The 22,488-nt window shown below is 45.2% G+C and overlaps 1 protein-coding gene across 2 annotated transcripts in view; it reads left to right on the plus strand.

Moving 5' to 3' along the window:
* Positions 1–7,072: 7,072 nt before the first annotated feature.
* Positions 7,073–22,488, plus strand: part of LOC147455154 (methylsterol monooxygenase 2-2-like) — a 49,178-nt gene continuing 33,762 nt past the window's right edge. The window contains exons 1-5 of one of the 2 annotated variants that reach the window (XM_086513993.1): positions 7,073–7,270; positions 7,598–7,732; positions 8,279–8,424; positions 8,520–8,639; positions 8,730–8,942. In XM_086513993.1, the coding sequence (XP_086370119.1) occupies positions 7,241–7,270; positions 7,598–7,732; positions 8,279–8,424; positions 8,520–8,639; positions 8,730–8,942 (644 nt within the window). In that variant the 5' untranslated portion in view covers positions 7,073–7,240. The remainder of the gene's footprint in view (positions 7,271–7,597; positions 7,733–8,278; positions 8,425–8,519; positions 8,640–8,729; positions 8,943–22,488) is intronic. The other variant, XM_086513992.1, reaches the window with a different exon arrangement.

The raw sequence follows: 22,488 nt of genomic DNA on the forward strand, positions 1-22,488 counted from the left end.
GGAAGAGAAAGGAGGAGAGTGGAAGACTTGCCCCACATGCTCTCATTTCCTCTTGAGGGGTAGGGTATATATATAAGAGTGAGTCTAGTACATATCATAGGACTGAGGCCTGGGCTTGGGCTTGGGCTTGGGCAAATGATCCCGATCCCGATCAAAATTTTAGTGTAGCCCCCCAGTCACTCACGCTTAAATATTTTCGATTTTTTAAATTATATATATATATATTTAAATTTTTCTAGTTTTTTTAAATAAAATTTTTTAGTTTTTTAGTTTTTTTTTTTTTAATAGGCGATGACCGCGCGCGGTTTAGGTGACCCTTTCTTGGCCACACACACTGTCACCTACCTAACCTCCCAGTCAACAGCTCACAGACAGCTCACTACCTTATCTACTTACTAACAGTGCTGCTAACCATTGACTAATCTGTTAACTGCTTACTGACAGTGAGCTAACTGTCCACCTACTTCCTCTCTCACTACCTTACTGTGCAAAGACTGTGTGCAGCCAAACCTTGACAGAAAACTGTGTACAGACTGTGTGCAAACAGAAATTGCTAACTGCCTTCCTACTTATTCATTCACTGCAAACAAGCTAACGACTACTAATTGTGCAAAGACTGTGTGCAAACAGAAAACACAACATTATGCAGAAATCACAGAACTTGCAGACAACACAGAAATTAACAACTTACAGAAAAACAACTCATTCCTCTTCCTCTTCTTTCCTACTACAAACAACTCATAGGAGAAGCACAAAGTGCCTCTTGGGCTTAGTGCAGGGCGATTCCCCGGCAACGGCGCCAAAAATGTGCGCTCCTTGCCGCACTGTCGAAGCAAGGGACTTGCCGATACACCGTGTACGAGCCACAAATGGCTCCAAGCACACAACAAGACTAATCTAGCAAGCTCAAGAGAGCAAAGGGTGTGTCACTCACCGCTCTACGCTCGCCTTCGTGGTGGATTCCTCGCCGCGATGAAGAAGAAGCTGCAATCGTGCCGCGCTCAACCGCTTCGCCGCCGTCGTGCCTTCGTAATGCTCGATCGCACACACACTCTCCCTCTCTCTCTCTCTCTCTCTCTCTCACTCTCTCACATACACACACACACAAAGAGGTGAAGAAGAAGAAGATGAAGATGGCGATGGAGCAAGAGCACTCTTCTATTGCACAAATGAGAGAATGAGTAAATTTTAGGTTTAGTTGGCTTTTATATGAGCTCACCCCATTCACACTTGGGCGCCCATGCTTAGCCAACTAATCCCTTGAATGTCCCGGTTAGAGTGCGCCTCTCATCGGCGATCACTCTTACCCTTTTCCTATTGGTCCGACAAGCCCGGTACCTGACTCTACCAAATACATAATACACGTCCGTCGTAGGTGATGGGGTGTCCGTGAGCCGTGAGGGTTAACAGTGTGACCAAAAGATGAGAAATTTTACATGTTTCTTATTTTTTCCATGTGTAGTAGGCCTTGAACTATAACCTCATGAAAGGATTTTACAAAATGAGTGGATCTACTATGGTTTTGGAGGTTTTTTTCAGAACCCTGAAAGGACACTTTTATGTCCTGTTAGGTTACCAACCTAGTGTTAAACTTTGAAATTTGAGCCAAGGAGGGGCAACCACTATAGGTGACCTTAGTGCATTGCAAGCAAGTAGCTACTAGCAAGATTCAAGAACACAAATTTCCTTTGTCCTTTTTGTGTAAGAAGGTGGTTCCACAATCTATAGCTTTTCCAAAAGGGTATTGAAAAGACCCTTTTTGGCTTCTAGGTCACACACCCACAGACATTGAGGGTACACACACACTCATTCAAGGGAGCACACACACACACACACATGCAACACTAATTAAAGATTAATGAGCAACAAATTAATCAAGCATAAGAGTTCCTTGCCTGACCGCCGATTCAGAACCGCTTGTGACAGTTTCCTGTCATACGGAGGCCCGCCCCTATAACACGTCTGTAGGCGCTTAGGGATGAGGGGAATTTATAGTCTATGCATAAGCGTCCATAGCACCAGATTTTGGATTGAGAGTTCAGCTCGTGCAGATTTAATCAAAGTGTTACTTCTTGATGCTTGGGCCAAATGTGGCATAAATTTTTGCATTGAAAAACTCATGAAAGTGTCTACACATACACACACGTTTCAATTCAGTCAATGCTTTCAAGTGAATTAATTTGGCTTGAGAAAAAGAAAACAATGTGCGCAATCAATAAAATGCACAAAAAAACGTACAAAATTAATGCTTAATCTTAATTAGCTCTAATCACTTGGTTAGGGAAGTGGTCATATAGACGTACCCAAATCCAAAGGGAGAGATAATTAGACTTAAGCTTAATTAGCTTACTCTTGATAAGTTATGAATCATTTTAGTGCTTAGAGAGAGAGAGAGAGAGAGAGAGAGAGAGAGAGAGAGAGAGAGAGAGAGAGAGAGGGAGGGAGAGAGCACTAAATATAGCATAAGGATCTAAGTAATGTAATTAGGAGATAATAGTTATATGCAAGCTCTGATACTACATGTAATGCCTATGGTGGATAGACCAATGAGGCATTCATCATAATCTCATCAATAATAGGAGATTCATAACAATTAGGATTATGTAGATTAAAGAGAGTGTACTCAATGCAATAAAAAGAAATGAGCTTGCTTTATTGATTATAATTGGAGAGAGAGATTTACAAGCTTTCAACAATGACCATTTATAGGCTTGTGATAGGAGATGTGAAATCGATGATTGGTTGGATATGCACTGGAATAGGCAATGGCAAGGGTCATGCGAGCTCCGACAAGCAACATGTGACTATCAAGTGGGTAACATGCGTTTTAGGGAATGAGTAGCATGTATATGAGGCTTATAAGGTTCACAAAAATAAAGTGTAACTATGCACAAAATGGTGCATGCTTGGCATAAGGGTTTGTTCTCGTTGTGAGTGTAAGCTACAAGCTTATCTCAACAATGTCTTTGGTTTTTAATTTTGATTTTCTATGAACATCGAAGTATTTTCATCCATCAAGTAGTGATCTCTTGATTTGGCTCCAAATTTGGCCATGGAGAGTAGGATTCTCTTTCGTATGGAATAGTATCTAGAACTATTCCATAACCATCACTAGGTTCCTCATAATAAGTTGTAATTGATACAAGTGCTTGGTTTTCTTGTGGCTTGCTAGGTTGAGTGAATCTAATAGCAACTCAATTGTTATTTGGCAATGGAGGTTGTTCTCGTAACACTCATTGTTGCTTTTCACCCTAGTGCATGTCCAACCGGATATCTAAGTGGTGGTGGTTGATTCATGGGAGAAGGATTATATGGCTGCTCTATAACATAGTTACGATTATAATAGCACTCATTTGTCTCATGGTTTGTCAATTTTTGTTTGATTGTACACCATTTCAATTATCGTGCTACATTTGCAACTAATGGTTTTGGTTGAGTATAGGATTGGGTTGCCAGATGATCACCCCCACAAATGTCATATTTCCTTATTTGAGATTGTATAACATTTTGTACTTGTCTGAAGGCTTGGTTCATCCTTTTGGCTGCCACTTTAGCTAGTTGTTCAACATTAGTTACTAGTTAGGCTAAGTTAATCTTTTGACTTGTAGTCTCACTAATGGTAGAACTTGCATCATTTGTTAAAGCATATGTATCCTATGCAATCTTGCCGTAGGTCCACAAGGTACAAACCTCCCTTCGTCACTCCTTCTGGGGATGCAAAAGCCATTAAGTGAAGATCCTTTTGGAATGTGTCTTTTTTAGACCTTCAATGAAAACCACTACTAGTCATTCTTGTGCGGTACCTCCTGTAGTGGACGTCTCTCAAGGTATTGTTTGAATCTCAATGAAGCTTCCCTCACTTTCTTGTTATCCTTTTGTTTGAAAGCATAAACCTATGATACAGTTTTATGCTTTAGTCCTTGTTTATAAAATTATTTAGCAAATTTCATGAAGATATTTTCAAGCAAGCTTATTGATTTAGTGGTTGGAACCATGCCAAACTTGTTCCTTCCAAGGTCAAGCCAAATCCCTCATATTGAATATGAAAATCACGCACTTGCTCTACTCTCAAGACTTGCTTAAATACAGATTCATGTGCATGAGGATCTTTAAATCCACCATATTTTTTGCTTACACATTTTGCTACTTGAGAAGGTTTCCTTTGTTGTGGTTTGAAAACATATATTATCATCCTCGGGTCTCTAGCAAGATGTCTCTCCCCACATCTTGCCGTCTCGGAGGAATTCTGGCTAGAGATCTTTCTGGTACATGCTATGGCACTTTTATCGAACTCTCTCTCCAAATTGTGGCACTCTTAAACCCACAATGATTGTATAACCACCTGTTTGGTACACTATATTATAAATTGTACTCCTTTGAATAAACATTATGGATGTTTGCGATCCCATTTATCTTGTAGCTTTTGTTCATTTATGAGCCTTACAGGCCCATAGAAGAGTAATCCATCGATGCTCTCCTCGCTTTGTTTATCTTGATAAATCTCACTGTAGGTTTATTTATTGTAGGAGGTTTCTCTTTTGGTATCAAATTTTGTCTTTATGCCGATATAAATGAATGAATGAACCATACAAATAGCTAATTACACAGATCCGGGAAGAGCCCAGAAAAAGAGCCATAGAGATAAAGAGGATGCTCCCCCACCACTATCAACAATGGCACCCCTAAAAGATTGGGAAGAGGATGTGGAAATGGGCTCCTTGACTCACACATTTAGGGAGAATAATGACATTGAAAGAAGTAGTTTTATAACATTAAAGACCTTTCCAACTACGTCAAATAATTTGAAACATAATTGAAAGCAGTGCCTATTCCATCGTTGCCCCTTCTTCTAATCAAGACCAAAACCCTAAGAGAGAACCTCATAATATGCAAGCAATAATGTTAGCGCCTATTAACCGCTGGAAGATTTTAAAAGGGTGCACCCTCAATTATAGAGGGACCTTTTGTAGATTAAATTGTCACCAAATACTACACAAAGCATGTTTTGGATCAAGAATTCCTTGAGTCAATTCCTAGGAAAAAACAAAGACCCATACCTATCAAAAAAATCTCCTATAAGGATGATGATGTGGCTAAGGGAAACATCATCTTGCCAATAGAGTACAAGGGCCACAAGTTTTTGGAAACTTTGGTCATGGGTGTGTGTGTGTGTGTGTGTGATAGCCACAAAAACAATTGGGGAGGAATGGGGTTGATTGGTAGATGGTAGACTAGAAAATCCTACAAGAGTTTTGGAAAACATTTGAGTTACTAGTTATGGGGTGCAATACTTGCACTTTTGGAAGATACCCCAATACTAGGGTGACCTTTCACTAGATAGATCATGGGGTCCCAAGACTAGGATTCAAGTATTTAAACACACGCCACGAGGGGGTGACAATGAGAGTCAAAACCAGAGTCAACCTTGTGACCCACGGTTATAGGGATAGAGCAAGGATCCCTATCACAAATTTAAAACCAAACACAACCACAACCATCCCATTGAGTAGGGACAATGAATTTTATGAAGGGGAGAATAGCTTACTATTGTTTGAGGAAGAAGAGAATGACTTGTTAGCTATAAACATAATAAAAACAAACATGACCTTTCTGACTTGCATGTGCAACTTGCACATGCATTCTGTGTGTGTGTATGGAGAGAGAGAGAGAGAGAGAGAGAGAGAGAGAGAGAGAGAGAGAGAGAGAGAGAGAGAGAGAGAGTCACATTGTAGCGATGTTCGAACGCCCAAGGTGTGAAAGCTTGATTAGAAGAAGCTCTAACGTCGTAGGAACAATCGCAAGAGATGTCGTGCTTGGGCTGACGTGCACGTGCTTTGACCAAGCAGTGTACATAGATGGAATAGGATCTTTGCAAGCTGGTGAATGCACGTAGGAAGGGCAGCTTTGCACCGCACACAATGGACGACTAAGTCTCTCCCATGTGGATGTTGCTATTCGAGCCGCCCAAGGTGCCATAGGTGCTCGATGTGGCTACAAAACTACATAGTGAGGTGCGAATCACGCGATGGTGTGTGGCAGACTCGGAATAGGCAAAGCTGCCCATGTTGTAGTTGCTTACGATGGAGCAATCCTAAGTGCGCAAGTGAGGTGATCGTTGTCCAAGATGCTCATGGTAACATTCCTAGGTGCTGCAAGTGAGGTGCCCTCTGTGTGAGTCCTAGGGTGCACAGTGAGGTGCCCGATGTGGTTGCATTGAAGGTGCATAGGTGAGGATTTTGTAGGTGAGGTTGTGATTAGGTGAAGGAGGACGATACCTATAGGGAAGGGTAACGAGGTGAGGATAGGGTAGGAGCGGTGGGTATAACAAGAGCAGGGGTGAGCTGTACTTACTGAAGGCAAACACAGGGTGTCTATTGAAGGCATCGCATGGGTTGAGTGGCCCAAAAGAAGTCATAAGGAGCATTCAAAGCATCGAAGTGGTGTAGGAGAAATCACACACACACGCGGGCGCGCGTGCGCGCACACACACACACACACACACACACACACACACACACACACACACACACAGAGAGAGAGAGAGAGAGAGAGAGAGAGAGTGGAATTTCAACAATGGTAAGAGCTGCTGCCACATGATAGCCTGCCGTCAAAATTCATCTTGCCTATATAGATAAAATAGGCACTACAAACACTACGATGAAAGACATATGAATATGGACAACTATTTGTTAATAAAAGGTTACATTTCGTGGTTATGAGTACTAAGAGCGGATTTGCACAAGGAGGGTTCTACCCCTGCCATGCGTCAACAATTTTGGCATGGAGTTGTAAAACGCAACGGGCAAGAGTAGCGCCAGCTGAGGAGGGCGGGGTATACACAACGTTTCTCAACTTTGCCAATTTCGGCATAGTTGAGTTTGACAACGTTGGCTGACGTCTGCAGGCGAGGGTTCAACCCCGTGCGTGCAAACGCGCTGGGCCCTAAAATGAGGTGTATATAGACAAATATTTGTCAATTAAAAGTTACCATTTCTTGGTTATGACAAGACTCCGATATTTGGGGGCTGTGCTTTATTTCCAACTTATTTTTGGGGTTTGCTTGGTGATCCCCCGTCTCTCTCTCTCTCTCTCTCTCTCTCTCTCTCTTTCTCTCTCCACCCCCCCTCTCTCTCTCTCCCTCTCACGCTCTCTCGCAGACTGCCACGCTACGAGGTACTTTATCTGATGTGGTTGCGCCCTTGTCCACGTTGATACGATCAGGTGCTGGCTTCGCTGCGCCATGGCGAACGCATTGGAAAGAGGTTGGGAGGTGAGCTTTCATTACCATACGTCATTCCGTAAGAGCTAGGGTTTCCTCTGCAAAATTGGAGATATTCTTGATTCCAGTAGGCTTTTCTCGTTGATTTGATTGCTGCACAACTCAATGTATCTCGCTTACACAATACTGCATCAAGCGATTTGAGTCGCATAAATGCTGCAAAAGTACTGCATGTAAAGAATGTAGATCTCAAGGGTGGGTTTCTTTTGTAAAGGCATTGCATACTAATCTTAAGGATTTTGGGAAGATATGTTGGTTTTAAGCTGAAAGCATTTGGACCTTCTTCATTCTCACAAAGCTAGTTTCTCTGATTTGCAGTACTTGATCAACAACTTTAGTGAATTTCAACTTGCTTCTCTTGGAAGTTTCATCATCCATGAAGGCGTCTTCTTTTTATCGGGCTTACCATATCTGTTCATGGAAATGTGGGGCTTGAAGAAATACAAAATCCAGGTTGGTAGATGCAAGGATACACATTTTGAATGTTTTTGCTTAATGCTATATATAGCATTTTTATGCTGCCAACTATGTGCAAGTGAGTATTCATGAAATCCAATGTTTTGGAAAGTTTTTCTTGAAGGTAAGCTGTTGATCAGAAATGCACTTTTTATGATTGCACAGTTGTACATTTTGCATGTGCATGCTCATATTGGGGTTGTTGCGTGTGACTATGCAAGCAATGCGTATTTGTGAAAACCTTATTTGAAAGGTGGCAACGTTCTAGGAATGATGTATTGACAGCCCTTTGTACATTATACTTTGACAAAGATTCTATGTGGTATGAAGCACAAGTTCTTGCTCAAATAAGCCATACAGTGTTTTGCTTTACAATCTGAGAAAGGTTGCTAGATACATCATCCGGTCTAGGCTTGTTCTTCTTGTTGGTTGTCGCTGTTTTAGTTGTACAGGCCTTCCCTTTTGGTTTTTGGGATCGATTCAGTTTTTACATCTCTATAGAAGAAGCTCGAAGTACTGTTCTAACCAACATTCATTTTTCAGGGTAAAATGAACACACCAGAAGCTCAGACAAAATGCATTATTCGCCTACTCTTGTATCATACTTGTGTCAACTTGCCATTGATGATGCTTTCATATCCCGTTTTCACATGGATGGGTATGACAAGCAAGCTGCCCCTGCCTTCGTGGTAAGCAAGAGTACAACTGATGTGTTTGTGTTTATAGCCCTTGATGTTTTGTGGCCTGTCTTTTACTTACCGCTACATTTTGCAACTTCTGACAGGAAAGTAGTCACTTTCCAAATTGCATCCTATTTTATCCTGGAAGACTTCATTTTTTACTGGGGCCATAGGATCCTTCACACAAAGTGGCTTTACAAACACATCCACAGTGTCCACCACGAGTAAGATTTCAAACACCTTGGCTCTGATCTCATCATGGTTGGAAATGTTACTGGCCAACTTATATTGGCATGCGGATTGTATCCATGCAGGTATGCTACTCCATTTGGTTTAACATCAGAATATGCCCATCCTGCAGAAATACTGTTTCTTGGGTTTGCAACTTTCTTTGGTCCTGGAATCACTGGGCCTCATCTTTTTACCCTCTGGCTCTGGATGATATTGAGAGTTATAGAAACTGTTGAGGCGCATTGTGGCTATGATTTTCCTTGGAGTTTTTCAAAGCTTTTTCCATTATATGGCGGGTACGTTTCAATGGATGAGGAAAAATGTGAAGGATGTGTGAACATGTTATTACTACAAATAAGGTTTCAAAGTTCAGTTCTTTGCATCAGCTATTTGTTAGTAAAGATCTTCGCTAGTTCTCTCGCCTCCCCTCTAAAGAAGGACATTTAATTTATTTAACAAACTTTGCTTTTCTTTGGTTTTCATCTTTTTCCCTTCTCCAGTATACTACTCTTCAAAGTGTCAGGGGAGGATACTGTGGCCTCAGCTGAGGCACAATCGCTTTCTGATAATAACTCTCTGGACAGCAGTCAGCTTAAATATGAAACATGCACACATACACAAAGGTTGTGCAAAAGGGGACAAGCCCTGTTGGCAAACCCTACACACAAGAGTAATACAGCTAGCATGATCTGTTTGCAAGGTTCCCCCCCCCCCCCCCCCCCCCCCCCCCCCCCCCTCCCCCAACCCCCACAAATATAGAAGTACAGCAAAAGTGCCTGATCCCCTCCAATATACCCCAGAACCCATAAATATGGGGAAGGCTAAGGGTCATAGCATAAAGTACGGGTGCCCTCTAAAAGAGGCCCAGTGGTGTGCACCCCGGAGAAGAAGAAGAAGAAGAAGAAGAGAATTCGCCTAGAAACTAGAACCACCTCACAAAACTGGGCACAAGCACAAAGGAGCCCTCACTCACTAGATCTAGATGGAAAACCAAGGCGACGACCTCCAAAGCACTTAATACTTCCTCATAGATCTTTGGTGCACAACAAGACCGGGAATTGGGGGGCCCTCCAAGAGTAGAGGAATCTGACAAGTTTAGTCTACCATTGTATCAAGCACACAACTCTCTAGAGAAACTAAGCAAGGTGCCCCACGCGGTACTTCTTTCATTATTGATGATCATAGATACAATCGTCGGGAGTCTCTCCACAATCTTGTAACCATGCACTGATTTGAGAAGTGACTCATAGGGCACTCTTTTATAGGCATGCATATAGAAAAGCAATCGATATCAAAATTTGAGTCTAAAAGCTCGGGCGACCAAAATCTAACATGTCACAAACGGGAGTGCGCACGAATAGTCAATAGACTTAAATCCGACAGAGAGAATAGGGAGAAGATAGAATAAGAGGATCGACACCGTAGAAGATGGCTTGGTCCACAACCCCCCCCCCCCCCCCCCCCCCCCCCCCCCCCCCCCCCCCTCCCCCACATCACAAACTGCTGACTTATCTAGTCACTGAAGAACGGAGCTAACATTCAGATCCTGACCGAGGGGCCTAAACCCTAAGAAGAAGAAGTCGAAGCAGCAGAAGGAGTTTTACCAACTTGCAAAGTCTTGTCGAGTGGCCTATTTTTAAAGGGAAGTTCCCACCAACTTATGGGACCCCGTCCGATGGGGCCCAAGTGACCCAAAGACATTGAAGTAAAGCAAGCCCGTACACACGCACTCAATTGCGTGGCGAGTTGATGACATGGCAGCAATACAAAGTTCTGGATTTTGCATTGACAAAGCTGTACGGATTTTTGAATTTTACGCTGGCTTGATGACGTGGCTCCTGTACAGATTTGTACCTTTTACGCTGATGATGTGGCAATTGTATGGATTGCCGCAAAACGCGTTGGCAGCTTTTGGGACCAATTTCTTTTGAGTTTATAGCTTTTCATGTAAACTGCTTTTCATAGGCCAAGGGTCTTTAAATATGAGCCAAGGGCTCATTCTCTGGCATGCTCCATGTGAGGTGCAGAGGATGGATTACTGGTGATGAACTGAATTCCAGCAATATAAAGAAATACCGAAAGGGGCGTCTGTAACAAACTTGGACGCTCCAAGTCAAGATTCTACCGCGACACAGCAGAGATTCACTTCAAAACAGTTCACAATTCACAATTGATTCGACACGGCCCGACGGAGTTCCGTGTCTAGAGATATTGGCCCCATAGACTAGCGCCCCTTTCGGTATCTCTTTTTGTATTAATTTGCAACTCAAAGTACAAGGAGTGGGAGGGGTCTCACTCTCGGACTTTGCGTCTTGATTCTCTAAAGAGTGGGAGCCTTGTCCACTTATTTATAAGTTTATAAGGGATGCTAAAAGCAGAGCTCCAAAAGCTGCCAAAATCAAAAGCTCTTTTAAAATAGGCTTAAAATAAAGCAAGGCCCAAAAGCTCTCCCAAAAAGCTTGCGTAGAAATTCTCCTGCGTAAAAAACTACACTTCCGTACAGTTGTTGTAGTGCTTTTCGGAAATTTCGCTACAAATTTTGCCACGTTTTTCGGGGGTCCGTACGTTGCTGCCACGCCAGCACTGCAATGCGTTTTTTTTGGGACTTCCTGCTAGAGAGAGTGTGTGTTTTTGCTACCCAAAATGGCAACGCCACGTCATCGGTTTGTGACAGCATCAAGGTTTGGAGCCAGTGCTCTCTGGGGTGGAACTCTGCCACTCCTCATCTCGTGTGTCATTCATCTCTTTCAGTTCAATTGTTATTTGAAGTGCTAAAAGTCTGTTCAGTCTGTTGTTTTCCGTTGGCACGTGGTGCTCCCCCCCCCCCAAAAGAGTTATCTTTATTTATTTGAAGAATCTTATACGATCACAAGGACAAGAGAAACCCTCCGTTTCAGATCTCAGACTTGGTACTTCCTTTCCTTGTCATGAACTCGAGAGACAGAGCTCTCTACTCGATGATCCTCTGGTTTGATCTTAGAGCATAACCGCTCTGCAAACTATCTTGGATTCTCTTTCCGAAATCCTTCGAGCGCAGGCCATAGCCACCTGTGAAAGTTGACGATGCGGAAGGATGAACTGAGAGAGAGAGAGAGAGAGAGAGAGAGAGAGAGAGAGAGAGAGAGAGAGAGAGAGAGAGAGAGAGAGAGAGAGAGAGAGAGAGAGACTTCTGAACCAACCTGCCTTGGCAATGAATTGTTTATTATACGATGGGGGCTAGATGTGCTTATATACTCACCTTAGCAAATTGCCCCTCCTAAGATTTGACAAATAAGTAAATTACCTAGACAATGAACTTTGAAACACATCTTGTCCCTAATCTGGCCAACAACAATGGATTGGTGGACTCATCCATAGCGTTTTAGATACGTCGCATACGACATCCACTTGACTAGATTCGAGAGTTCTTGCCAGTGTAGTCTCTACCACACTAGCATACTCTTTATTATCCTTCCTTGAGTCATTATCACTGCTTTCCTCATCATGCTTGCCTTTGCCTTTGTCCTTTGTAGAGCTTTTGTCTTTCCCTTTGGATCTGCAATCTTTAAACAAATGACCACGCTTCCGACAATTTCTCTTGTCTACTCGGTCATTTCTCTTCCAATTAGGCATGCCACGTCATCACTTTGTGACAGACTGCATGGAACGAAACTCATCGTAGAATCTCGATCAAACATTCTGACGAGCTTGGACCAGATAGCATTGGCAGTCTTCAAAGTCTTTATGGCTTGAGAAATTTCCTTAGTAAGAGATTTCGCAATGGCTGACATTGCCTTCGCATTGCTCGCATCCCAATCAACTCATGATTTTAGGTGCTCCTCATCTTGAAGGCAGGTGTACTTGTTGTTGGTATCTCTTGTAGGATGCGGCTCCAAGCCATCGACTATATCTTGTAAGCCTTTCTACGTAAACGAGAGTCGCATGATCAAATTCCAATGAGCATAATTATTGTCGTTCAATTTGTTGTTGGCGCTCGAGCAAGCGGGGCCCATGTTGGAGGTGCAAGATCTAGAAATAAATAGTCTCCTTTCTCGCACTTCAAAAGGGCCGCAAAAAGCTCCACCAAGCCGCTCCAAAACTCCAATAATTTTTTTTTGGTGCCCTTGCAAGTCGCTTTTACACTTCCCAAAGCTGATCAGGAAAGGACCACCTTCGATGCCCCTCTGAGCTTCAATCCCCAGGGCACAGCCTGACACAAACTGCTTACGTGTCAAGTCACTGAAGAACGGAGCCGACTTGCAGATCCCGACCAAGGGGCCTAAACCCTAAGTGAAGAAGCAAAAGCAACAGAAGAAGTTTTACCAACTTGCAAAGTCTTGTCGAGTGGACTATTTTTTTAAAGAGAAGTTCCCGCAACTTATGGGACCCCGTCCGATGGGGCCTAAGTAACCCAAAGACATTAAAATAAAGCAGCTGATGACGTGGCATTAGCACGAACATTCCGCAAATTGCATTGACATGCTGACGTGGCAACCTGTACGGATTTTTGCGATTTGCGTTGTTGACGTGGTAGTTGTACGGATTTTCGTAAATCACGCTGGCAGCTTTTGGGTATCTGCTTTTGGACTAGATGCTTTTGAGTTTGAAGGCTTGTCATGTAAACTGCTTTTCATAGGCCAAGGGCCTTTAAATAAGTGCAGAGGGCTCAATCTCTGGCACGCTTCAGTGAGAACGTGTAGAGTGCGAGTATCGGCATTGTACTGAGTTTAAGTGATATAAAGAAATACGGAAAGGGGTGCCAAGGTTTGGGTTGAATACTCTCTGGGGTGGAATTCACCACTCTGTGTCGCATGTCGTCTCTCTTTCTGTTCGGTAGTTATTGAAGTGCTAAAAGTTTGGTCAGTCTGTTCTTCTCTATTGGCACGTGGTGCCCGTCTTGTGATAGTGGTATCAGAGCATTAGGCGTGTGCTTTTCTAAAAGCATACCGGTCCTACAAAAGAGTAGACAAAGCAAACTAGAGTGTACTGGAATTTTATTTGAAGTATCTTCGGGTCCCGACCCGGGACTTATTAGCCACTCCCACGCTTACTTCATCGCACATCGGGCGCTCTCGTCTTCATTGCTCTGTCTTACAGGGCATAAGCCATAAAGAACCCAAGACATGGCGTTCATGGATTCAACAGAATATTTGCAGTTTCTTCTTGACGAGCTTCACGACATTCTTTCGCGGCATCCTCAACAGAATCTTCCGATGCTGCAAAGTTTTCAACAATTTCTGAACTACATGTTACCCCCTCTGATGCCCCAGGTGGTACATCCTCCTTTGACACCAGAAAGGACAAGAGCTTCCAACCGGCAACCTTCTCAGCCGTCTGTCTGATTGGGGGAGTCTTCAAGAATATGGTGCAGCCATCTGACACTGATCCGCCTTTGCCACCGCCATTGCCCCCACCTCCCCCACCACCACCGTCATTAGGCTACAATGGTTGGAGCCCATATGGATACCCTTATTATCCATACCCGGGATAGGCGGCTAACGAACCCAAAGATTTCAAGGATGGCGGCACGATAGTCAAATTTTTCACTTTTTCCAGGGTGAAAGATCGGAAGAAAGCATTGCAGTTCCTACAACAATTCGACAACATCTATGCTTTGGGGAACTATACAGAAGAATCCAAGATTTCTCGAGCAGCGGGATTTCTTAAAGATAATGCTATGCAACGGTGAAGTTCAATCGTGACACAACTGCATGCTCTAGAGTCCAAGGACCTGGCAAGCTTTCAAGAAAGTTTTCGAACGCAGTTACACGACTTATATATTTGAAGTCCGGATTTTGGCAGAGTGGGGCAACTTGAAAATGCTTGCCATCGAAACCATGGATGACTATAACCAAAGGTTTCTCGATGTGTACCTTCCGGTGTCCTTCCTTAAGTTCATTCCCTTGGAGGACCAGACGCCCGCGCCGATGGTCGACAGAAACCAAGGACCATCTCCAGCCAATCGAGCTAAACCGGCCATTGGATTAGTACGTGACATCTATGGCATATACCTTGAAAGTACAAATGAATTGTGTCGAGCATATGGCAAAGTCAACGGTTTGAAAGCCCTGATTTTCTCTGACCCACGAGCTATAGAGAACTTCATTCATCCAGAATTCTTGAAGCAGATGGACTTTGTCTATGATGCAGAGGATGGAGAAGTCGAAGCTGAGCTAGCCACACGGCAAACTCAAAGAGAAAGTGGTACTGCTCATTGTTGCTCTTCCAGTGACTATCCAAGAAAGCAGTCGTTACTCTCAGCACCTCTAAACGACGCAGGCTGCGGTTTAGGAGGCGTTTGGTTGTAAAAGACCTCTATATCTCATGGCTTGGACCTTTTTAGGTTATTTGCGGGAGGAGTGATGAGGGAGTCGTTGAACAACTCATGGCCTAGACTTGGATGGTTATTTGCGGGGGTAGTGTCCGTCGGCGACTTTATGTTTATATGTCTTATAACATGCATATGTGAGCGTTTGTGTTGCATTGTGATGTGCCAACCATTGAATATTCCTAATTGGATGAGATTGCCTGGGTATGTAATTTTAGTGCATTAAGACACTCGTGGAAGATCAGTGCCGTCTGGGTATGATGACTAATTTTACTACGCCGGAATATCAAGAGCTCCATTTGGACCAAAGGAGAAGCCAACTCCTTAACAAAAAGAGCAAGCTGATTGTCCCTCGGAAATTTTTGAGCTAACTTGAGTTGTTTTGCAGAAATGCTGTAATCGCGGATGATTACTTTCTTTCAAGAAGGGGAGATGTCACAAACTGCTAACGTGTCAAGTCACTGAAGAACGGACCCGACTTGCAGATCCCGGCCTAAACCCTAAGTGAAGAAGCAGAAGCAACAGAAGAAGTTTTACCAACTTGCAAAGTCTTGCCGAGTGGACTATTTTTAAAAAAGAGAAGTTCCCGCCAACTTATGGAACCCCGTTCGATGGGACCCAAGTAACCCAAAGACATCAAAATAAAGTAGCCGATGACGTGGCATTAGTACGGACGCTACACAAATTGGGTTGACATGTTGACGTGGCAGCTTGTACGGATTTCTTCGATTTGTGCTGTTGACGTGGCAGTTGTACGGATTTCCGTAAATCATGCTAGCAGCTTTTGGGCATCTGCTTTTGGACTAGATGCTTTTGAGTTTGAAGGCTTGTCATGTAAACTGCTTTTCATAGGCCAAGGGCCTTTAAATAAGTGCAGAAGGCTCAATCTTTGGCACGCTTGAGTGAGAAGGTGTAGAGCGCGAGTACCGGCATTGCACTGAGTTCAAGTAATATAAAAGGGTGCCAAGGTTTGGGGCCAATACTCTCCGGGGTGGAATTTCGCCACTCCGTGTCGCGTGTCGTCTCTCTCTTTCAATTCAGTAGTTACTGAAGTGCTAAAAGTTTGGTTAGTCTGTTCTGTTCTATTGGCACGTGGTGCCCGTCTTGTGACACAGCCACATGCAACGCTGGTAGTTGCGTATATCGAAACGAGAAGAGGGGGAGAAGGTGTTTGAACACGCCGTACAATTGCCGTTGGAGCGTCTCAAAACGCAGAGGGCTAGCAGTGCTGCCGGCAAGTGTCCCTGCAACTAGTGTTTCAAAACGTTGGCAGTGTGCTCAATGTTGACGGCCATAGTTTGGGGACGGGTGACGACGGCACCTCCTCCAACTGCATTTTAAAACGGAGGAAGGAGCAATGAAGAAAATGCCATTAGTAACGGCTCTTCTCACGACTTGTGGGACTCCTCCAAGGTCTTCAAGCACGAAGCTCTGATACCATGTCAAAGTTGTCAGTGCGGAAGCGATGAACCAATGTGTGTGTGAGAGAGAGAGAGAGAGAGAGAGAGAGAGAGAGAGAGAGAGAGAGAGAGAGAGAGAGAGAGAGAGAGGATGCAGGATCCTGGAACTACTGTGCCAAAATGAGCAGCAATCATCTCAAGGAGATACTCATCAATAAAATGGAGAGGCATATCCGGGAAGGAGAGCGTCAGAGGGAATCTGGGAATAAGGTGTCGACTGTCAAACTCCTCAGTAGTAAACTCGGGATACCACCTCGTCAAGTATATCATCCTGCGATCAGAGAGTATCGGAGACCGAGCCAGGAGAGCTGAGGCAGTGGCGGGATTTGAAAGACGTACCATGAAGATGCCTCTGCCAAGAAATGTAAGCTCCGAGACCCGTCCTTGAGTAGTACCTAATACAGTCTGACACCAATCACTTATAGAAGAGCGAGGTGGAGACTGTCCAATCATCCGGCCAACCAAGGCATGCTGTGCCAAGTGTTGTATTTTGGAGTCAATGCGTGTCAACAGGTCGCCAGTACAGTCCTCTGGTCCACCTTGCATTCAGGTCTTGGTGTTTGGGGATACTTCATTACCAGATACAGTTACTGTGGCTGTGCGTGATCGAGACTACTCTTGCCGTATGGTAGTCACCGGCCGCCCAGGGCAGTGCTTACATTGTCACGAGATGGGACACTTGGCACGAGATTGCCCCACCTTGCCACGCCATCTGCGACAACAACAGTCGGCTCCTGGCACTCATGCTCAGCCACGTGGTCAGCGTCAACAACCGGTTCCTCCTACTACTACTCGAGCACCTCGACAGCTTGCAGATGCTCCTCGAGCTTCGACCCTTCATGTCCCTCCCTCCGCTTCAGTTCCTACTGAGACTGCATGGCAGACAGTGGGTCGTAACCATTCATTCCGTCCTCGTCAACAACCTCCATCGCATGCTGTCCCCAGTGTTACCTCTCCTGCTCCCTCTCAAGTTTCCACCACCCCATTACCCCTTGCTTCTCCTTGCCATTCTTCTTCTTCAGCACAGGATCACTTACCTCTGCTACCTGCTCCTCCTTCTCATGCCGTTCTCCCGCCCGCTCCTTCCCCTCCTCCCGAGATCCCTATTCCCATGCAGATGACCATCCCCCGCTATTACCTCTCCCTTTTCCTCCTCTCCCTCGCCCTTGCCCCCCCCCCCACCTTCTGGTCCTTCCCCTCCCTCAGCCGCTCATACTTACGTCCCACGCAGTTTCCTCAGCTCTCGTCCTCCTTCCTGGGGCACTCATCGGGCCGAAATGTGCGGTGACTCAGAAGGACCACTGCGGGTGCAGCTCTACCTTATGCATCACAAGCCAGGTTGTGTTCCCTCTTTAATAGGCAGTCGCTCTCAGCCCACCCATTCTTTTTTCCTTCCATTCCACGCAGCTCAGGAATGGTCTGAGGATCAGGTTCTACATTTTGTGCATGCCCAATCTATGGCTCAGATTCATTCATGGTTGTCTACTTCCGCTCCGGATGAATTGTCTCCACACTTCCCTTCCTGTATTGGTGCTATGGAATGGAGTGATGTTTATGCTTGCTATTCATTGCCTATGGTCATTCATGTATCCTCAGATGTGGTGCTTCCTATGTCTATGCGCATTTGGGGTGTCAAAGCTGTAGCATCGGTAATGCAATGTAAACAAGCTGAGGTCCGCAGTTGGTGCAATGAGACGCCATATTTTAGAGAGGGCTTGAGGGTTGCTTTCCTCCCGCCTGAAGCTCACCCCTTGGATGGCCCAGCTGCCTCCAAGAAGATGCGCAGTTAGTCAGATGCTTTACCAATTCTTTCATGCAGACTATGGATTTACATGTAGTTTCTTGGAATGCTAATGGTTTACAGACTTCTCGAGTAAGAGGTTCCCGCAAGCTTTTACTTCGCAGAGATTTACACGCTCATGTAGTAGGCATTGTGGATATATTATTAGTACAGGAGCATAAGATTGCCACTCCCTTTGGTAATCTCATGCCCTCCGGCGCTCACACTTATTGGGAGCCTGCTTTGGGCATTCATGGACAGAGTTGCGGTGTATGCATTTCAGTGGGGCCACGTTACTTGGCCTCAGTTCAGCAGCATGGCACCCTTGTCGCTGGCAAAGCAGTCTATGTGTGTCTTCGGATTCATGACTCTTATCATTGGTTTTATGTCAGTCTACGCACCCACTACTCCCCGGGAGAGGGCTACTTTTTGGACTTCCTTGGCTACTGTTCTACTTGCCGTAGACTCTTGGGTTGTTGGAGGCGACTTCAACAATGTTGAAAGCGACTCTGATTGGCGATCTATCACACCTCCTGTTTTATCATCCATTTCTCCTGATGAGCAGTCAGCTTGGGATCGATTTCTTCTAGCAATTCAAGGTGTTGATGCATGGCACATGCCCTCTTTTGGTCATCATCCTGCTACACTTCATTACTCGTGGGGGTTTCAGAGACAGCATGGGAGATTATTAGAGCGACTTGATTGTTTTTACATTGGCCCTTGGGCAGCTGCTCTAGGTGGATTTACTACTATTTGGAGAGGGACCAGCCTCTCAGATCACTTACCCATCTCGTTGTTTATCTCCTTCACTAGATCCTCTGCACAGAGACGGGGCTGCCGCATCCCTGACAGTGTTCTCAACACTGAAGTTTTGCAGCAACAGATTCGTGACTTATGGTCCACGGGTGCTTCTTATTGTGGTCCCCCTGGCGAGTTCCTTGCTCATTGCATTACTCAGTCTAGTATTTATTGCCGTGATCAAACTGCTATTATTCATCGACAATTGAGAGTACGCGAGTCTGATCTTCACATTCCTCTTGGTTCCACACAACGCTTGCTTGAGGAGTGGCCTCAGGATGCTTATCTCGCTGCTAGACAGACAGAGCTCACAGAGGAAATTCGTCGTGTCCAGGAGGCTAGGTCTGAGTTCACTCATCATGCTTCGGTATCTCATTGGATAGCTAAAGCTGATCGAATGAATAAAGCCTTCTTCGCCGCGCACAAAGAGCGCCCTCCTGGCACCACCCTCCGGACTTTGTGCGATGCTCAGGGGACACTTCATATGCATCCTGATGTTATTCTTGATATGTCTGCAGATTATTTTGAGGCATTGTTCACTGCTGATGTATGCACTACTGAGGTTTTACTTGCCCGTGAGCAGATCTGGCATCACACCTGACGCCGTTGTACAGATACTATGGCCGACATCTTGTTGGCACCCTTCACACTTGCAGAGCTTCATGCTGCTATCGAGAGTCTCGATCCATCCAGGAGAGGATGGCCTCACTAGAGCTTTCTTTTTGACTTATTGGGATGTATTGCATATACCACTGCTTCGCGGTTGTCAGGACATCTTTGCATCAGGATATATGCATCCGGATCTTTGCTCAGGTCTAATATCTCTTATTCCGAAAGGGGGTGATACCACTCAGCTCCGCCAGTGGAGACCTATTATCCTACTCCCTTCGGTCTATAAGATATTAGCGTTACTGATCAGCCATCGCTTGCGACCGTTCTTACCAGATATTATTCATACTTCTCAGACAGGCTTTGTCATGGATCGATGCATACTGGATAATATCTTCACTTTTTATGAGGCAGTAGAGTGGGCCAGATCATCTTTTGAACCTCTCGCTTTTTTCATTCTTGACTTCGAGAAAGCATACGATCGTGTTGAGTGGGACTTTCTCGAAGGATCACTAGCCAGGATGGGTTTTCCCTCGCGATGGATAGTAGGCGTTTCTGCTCTCTTTAGGACTGCCAGCAGTGCTATTACTATTGGTGGTCGTGTTAGTCGCAGTTTTGAGCTCTCTCGATCTGTACGACAGGGATGTCCTTTAGCAGCATATCTGTATCTGTTTGTTGGAGAGACTATGTCAGATTTTCTTCGTGCTCAGAGTCATGCATTTCGTGTCTTGACCATGCCCGTACCTTCAGCTCCGGACCTTATCGATCAGGAGTTCGATGATGACACTATGCTGATGTTGCACTATCTGCTAGCAGCGCTTGATGCCATGAGGGAGGCCTTGGGGGTTTTTTGCATTGCCAGTGGTGCACGTATTAACTGGCATAAATCCTATGGGTTATTGGTTGGCAGTGATGACATACCTACTTGGGGGGTAGCTGATGGTTTCACATGGCTGCAGCCGGGCCAGACATGCAGATATCTGAGCTTTCAGGTTGGATTTGATGTTTCCTTACAGCAGCAGCTTGCACCCGTACTACAGTCTATTCGCAGGAAGCTATGTCATTGGTCTTCACGTCATCTGTCGTTGGTTGGCCGTGCATTGGTCGTCAACCAGGTCGTTCTGGCTACAGTATGGTATACGGCCTCTTGTTGGATGCTACATTCTGGAGTGATAGCTCAGCTCCGCAGATTAGTGCAGAACTTTTTATGGAGTGGCACAGATGGGACTACTGATACTCGTGCTCGAGTTCGCTGGTCCACGATTATTCGACCTAGGTCAGAGGGAGGCCTTGGCATTATTGATCCAGAATTATAGAGTCGCGCCCTTCTTACCAAGCTTATTGTTCGGGGTCTTTTTCCCGGCCAAGAACCTTGGAAGATGCTTCTTCAGGCCGCTCTTTGCACAGCAACTCCACGCCTCGGCACTAGAGATGGTCATACTTAGCATACAGGGTTTCGTTTTCTATTTACGGATGCCCCCTTGACCACCCGCACTCTCTCACCCTTCATCCGATCACTCCTTCAGATTTGGGTTTCCATGCGACGAGCTCTCATACGCTCACCTCCCTCATGTCGTCAGGAGATTGAGCGCCAGCCTCTCATTTGGAATGATGCAGTTCTTGATTCTTCGGTTAACCCACCCCGTCAGCTTGGAGAGAGGACTCACATTGATTGGGCTGCTTGGGACACTGGCCCTGCTGCCTCTATGCGGTTGTTTCATGAGACGCGTATGCTGGATGCAGATTTCATAGCAGAACATTATGACATTGGTCGCGGGGTGACAGACAGACTTCTTGAGATTGACTCCACCGTTCCTTCACAGTGGGATGCAGTCATGCGCGGCACGGTTCAGATACCTCCACGTAGTGGCTGGGAACCATGTAACCGGCCTGTTCAATCCAAAAAGGGCGGTAGACTTTACTTCAAACCTTGATTTAGCTTTCACCCATTATTAGTCGTCTATTATACCTGTGCTATAGTGACACAAGACAGGGGAATGGGATACAGATGCTAGAATGCACCTGTATGAGAAGACCGACACCAGATTGGCCCCTAACTTAGGCGCCCCTTTCGGTATTTCTTTATTGTTTAAAAGAGGGAATAAACGCTGTGGTTCTTTCCAAGCTGCCCCGCACAACCTTGGTTGAATTTTGATTGTTCTGGCCTTATTTCGACAGCATAACTGTACTAGAACCCTTCACGGTCAGTATTCCCATGTATTAAATGACTTTCCCGACGCATACGGGCACTTTGCAAAACCTGGCGAGAATCTGCAGCACGCTGAATTCTCTGTTTTCAGCCCCGAAAATGCGCCAGATCACCTGTACAGCGGTCCCCTTGCGTCCCCGAACCTCTTGGGGGTATTAGGGTCCGTTTAGGGCCAAAACCCTAAACCTGCAAAAATACACAGCAGGCTGTAATTCACTGTTTCGGGCTCCGTTTCGCGTGCCGGTCGCATCCGTAGCAAGTCCTCGAGCTCCCGCACCTGTAGGGCTACTTGCCCTTTGAATCGGACGAGATTTTTGGCGTGAAACCTCTCCGAATTCACCTGTACCTGCGGGGGGATTAGCCGCTAGCTAATCCAGTACTTGTGCAAGAGGCTCTTGCCTCGGCAATCGCGCATGAACCCACACAACTGTACATTGGTCAAATGAAGAGCCCACTAGAGGGGCATAACATACTGCCAAAGGGGAGAGAGAGGGCAGTGCGTAGCGTGCAGGGCATCACTCCTGGCACCGCACTGTACATAGGAGGGAAAGCAAGCACTCCATAGCTCTTAACCTGTGACAAAACTGAAAATGAGGCTCTCTTTCTCCTAAATTCAGCGCCAACTCTTGTTGCATGAGGCAAGTGCACCAGAAGGTGCCACTTGGCACATTTATAAGCA

This window comes from Adiantum capillus-veneris, chromosome 6, assembly GCF_014529385.1.
Source record: "Adiantum capillus-veneris isolate H3 chromosome 6, ASM1452938v2, whole genome shotgun sequence".
Lineage (NCBI taxonomy): Eukaryota > Viridiplantae > Streptophyta > Polypodiopsida > Polypodiales > Pteridaceae > Adiantum > Adiantum capillus-veneris.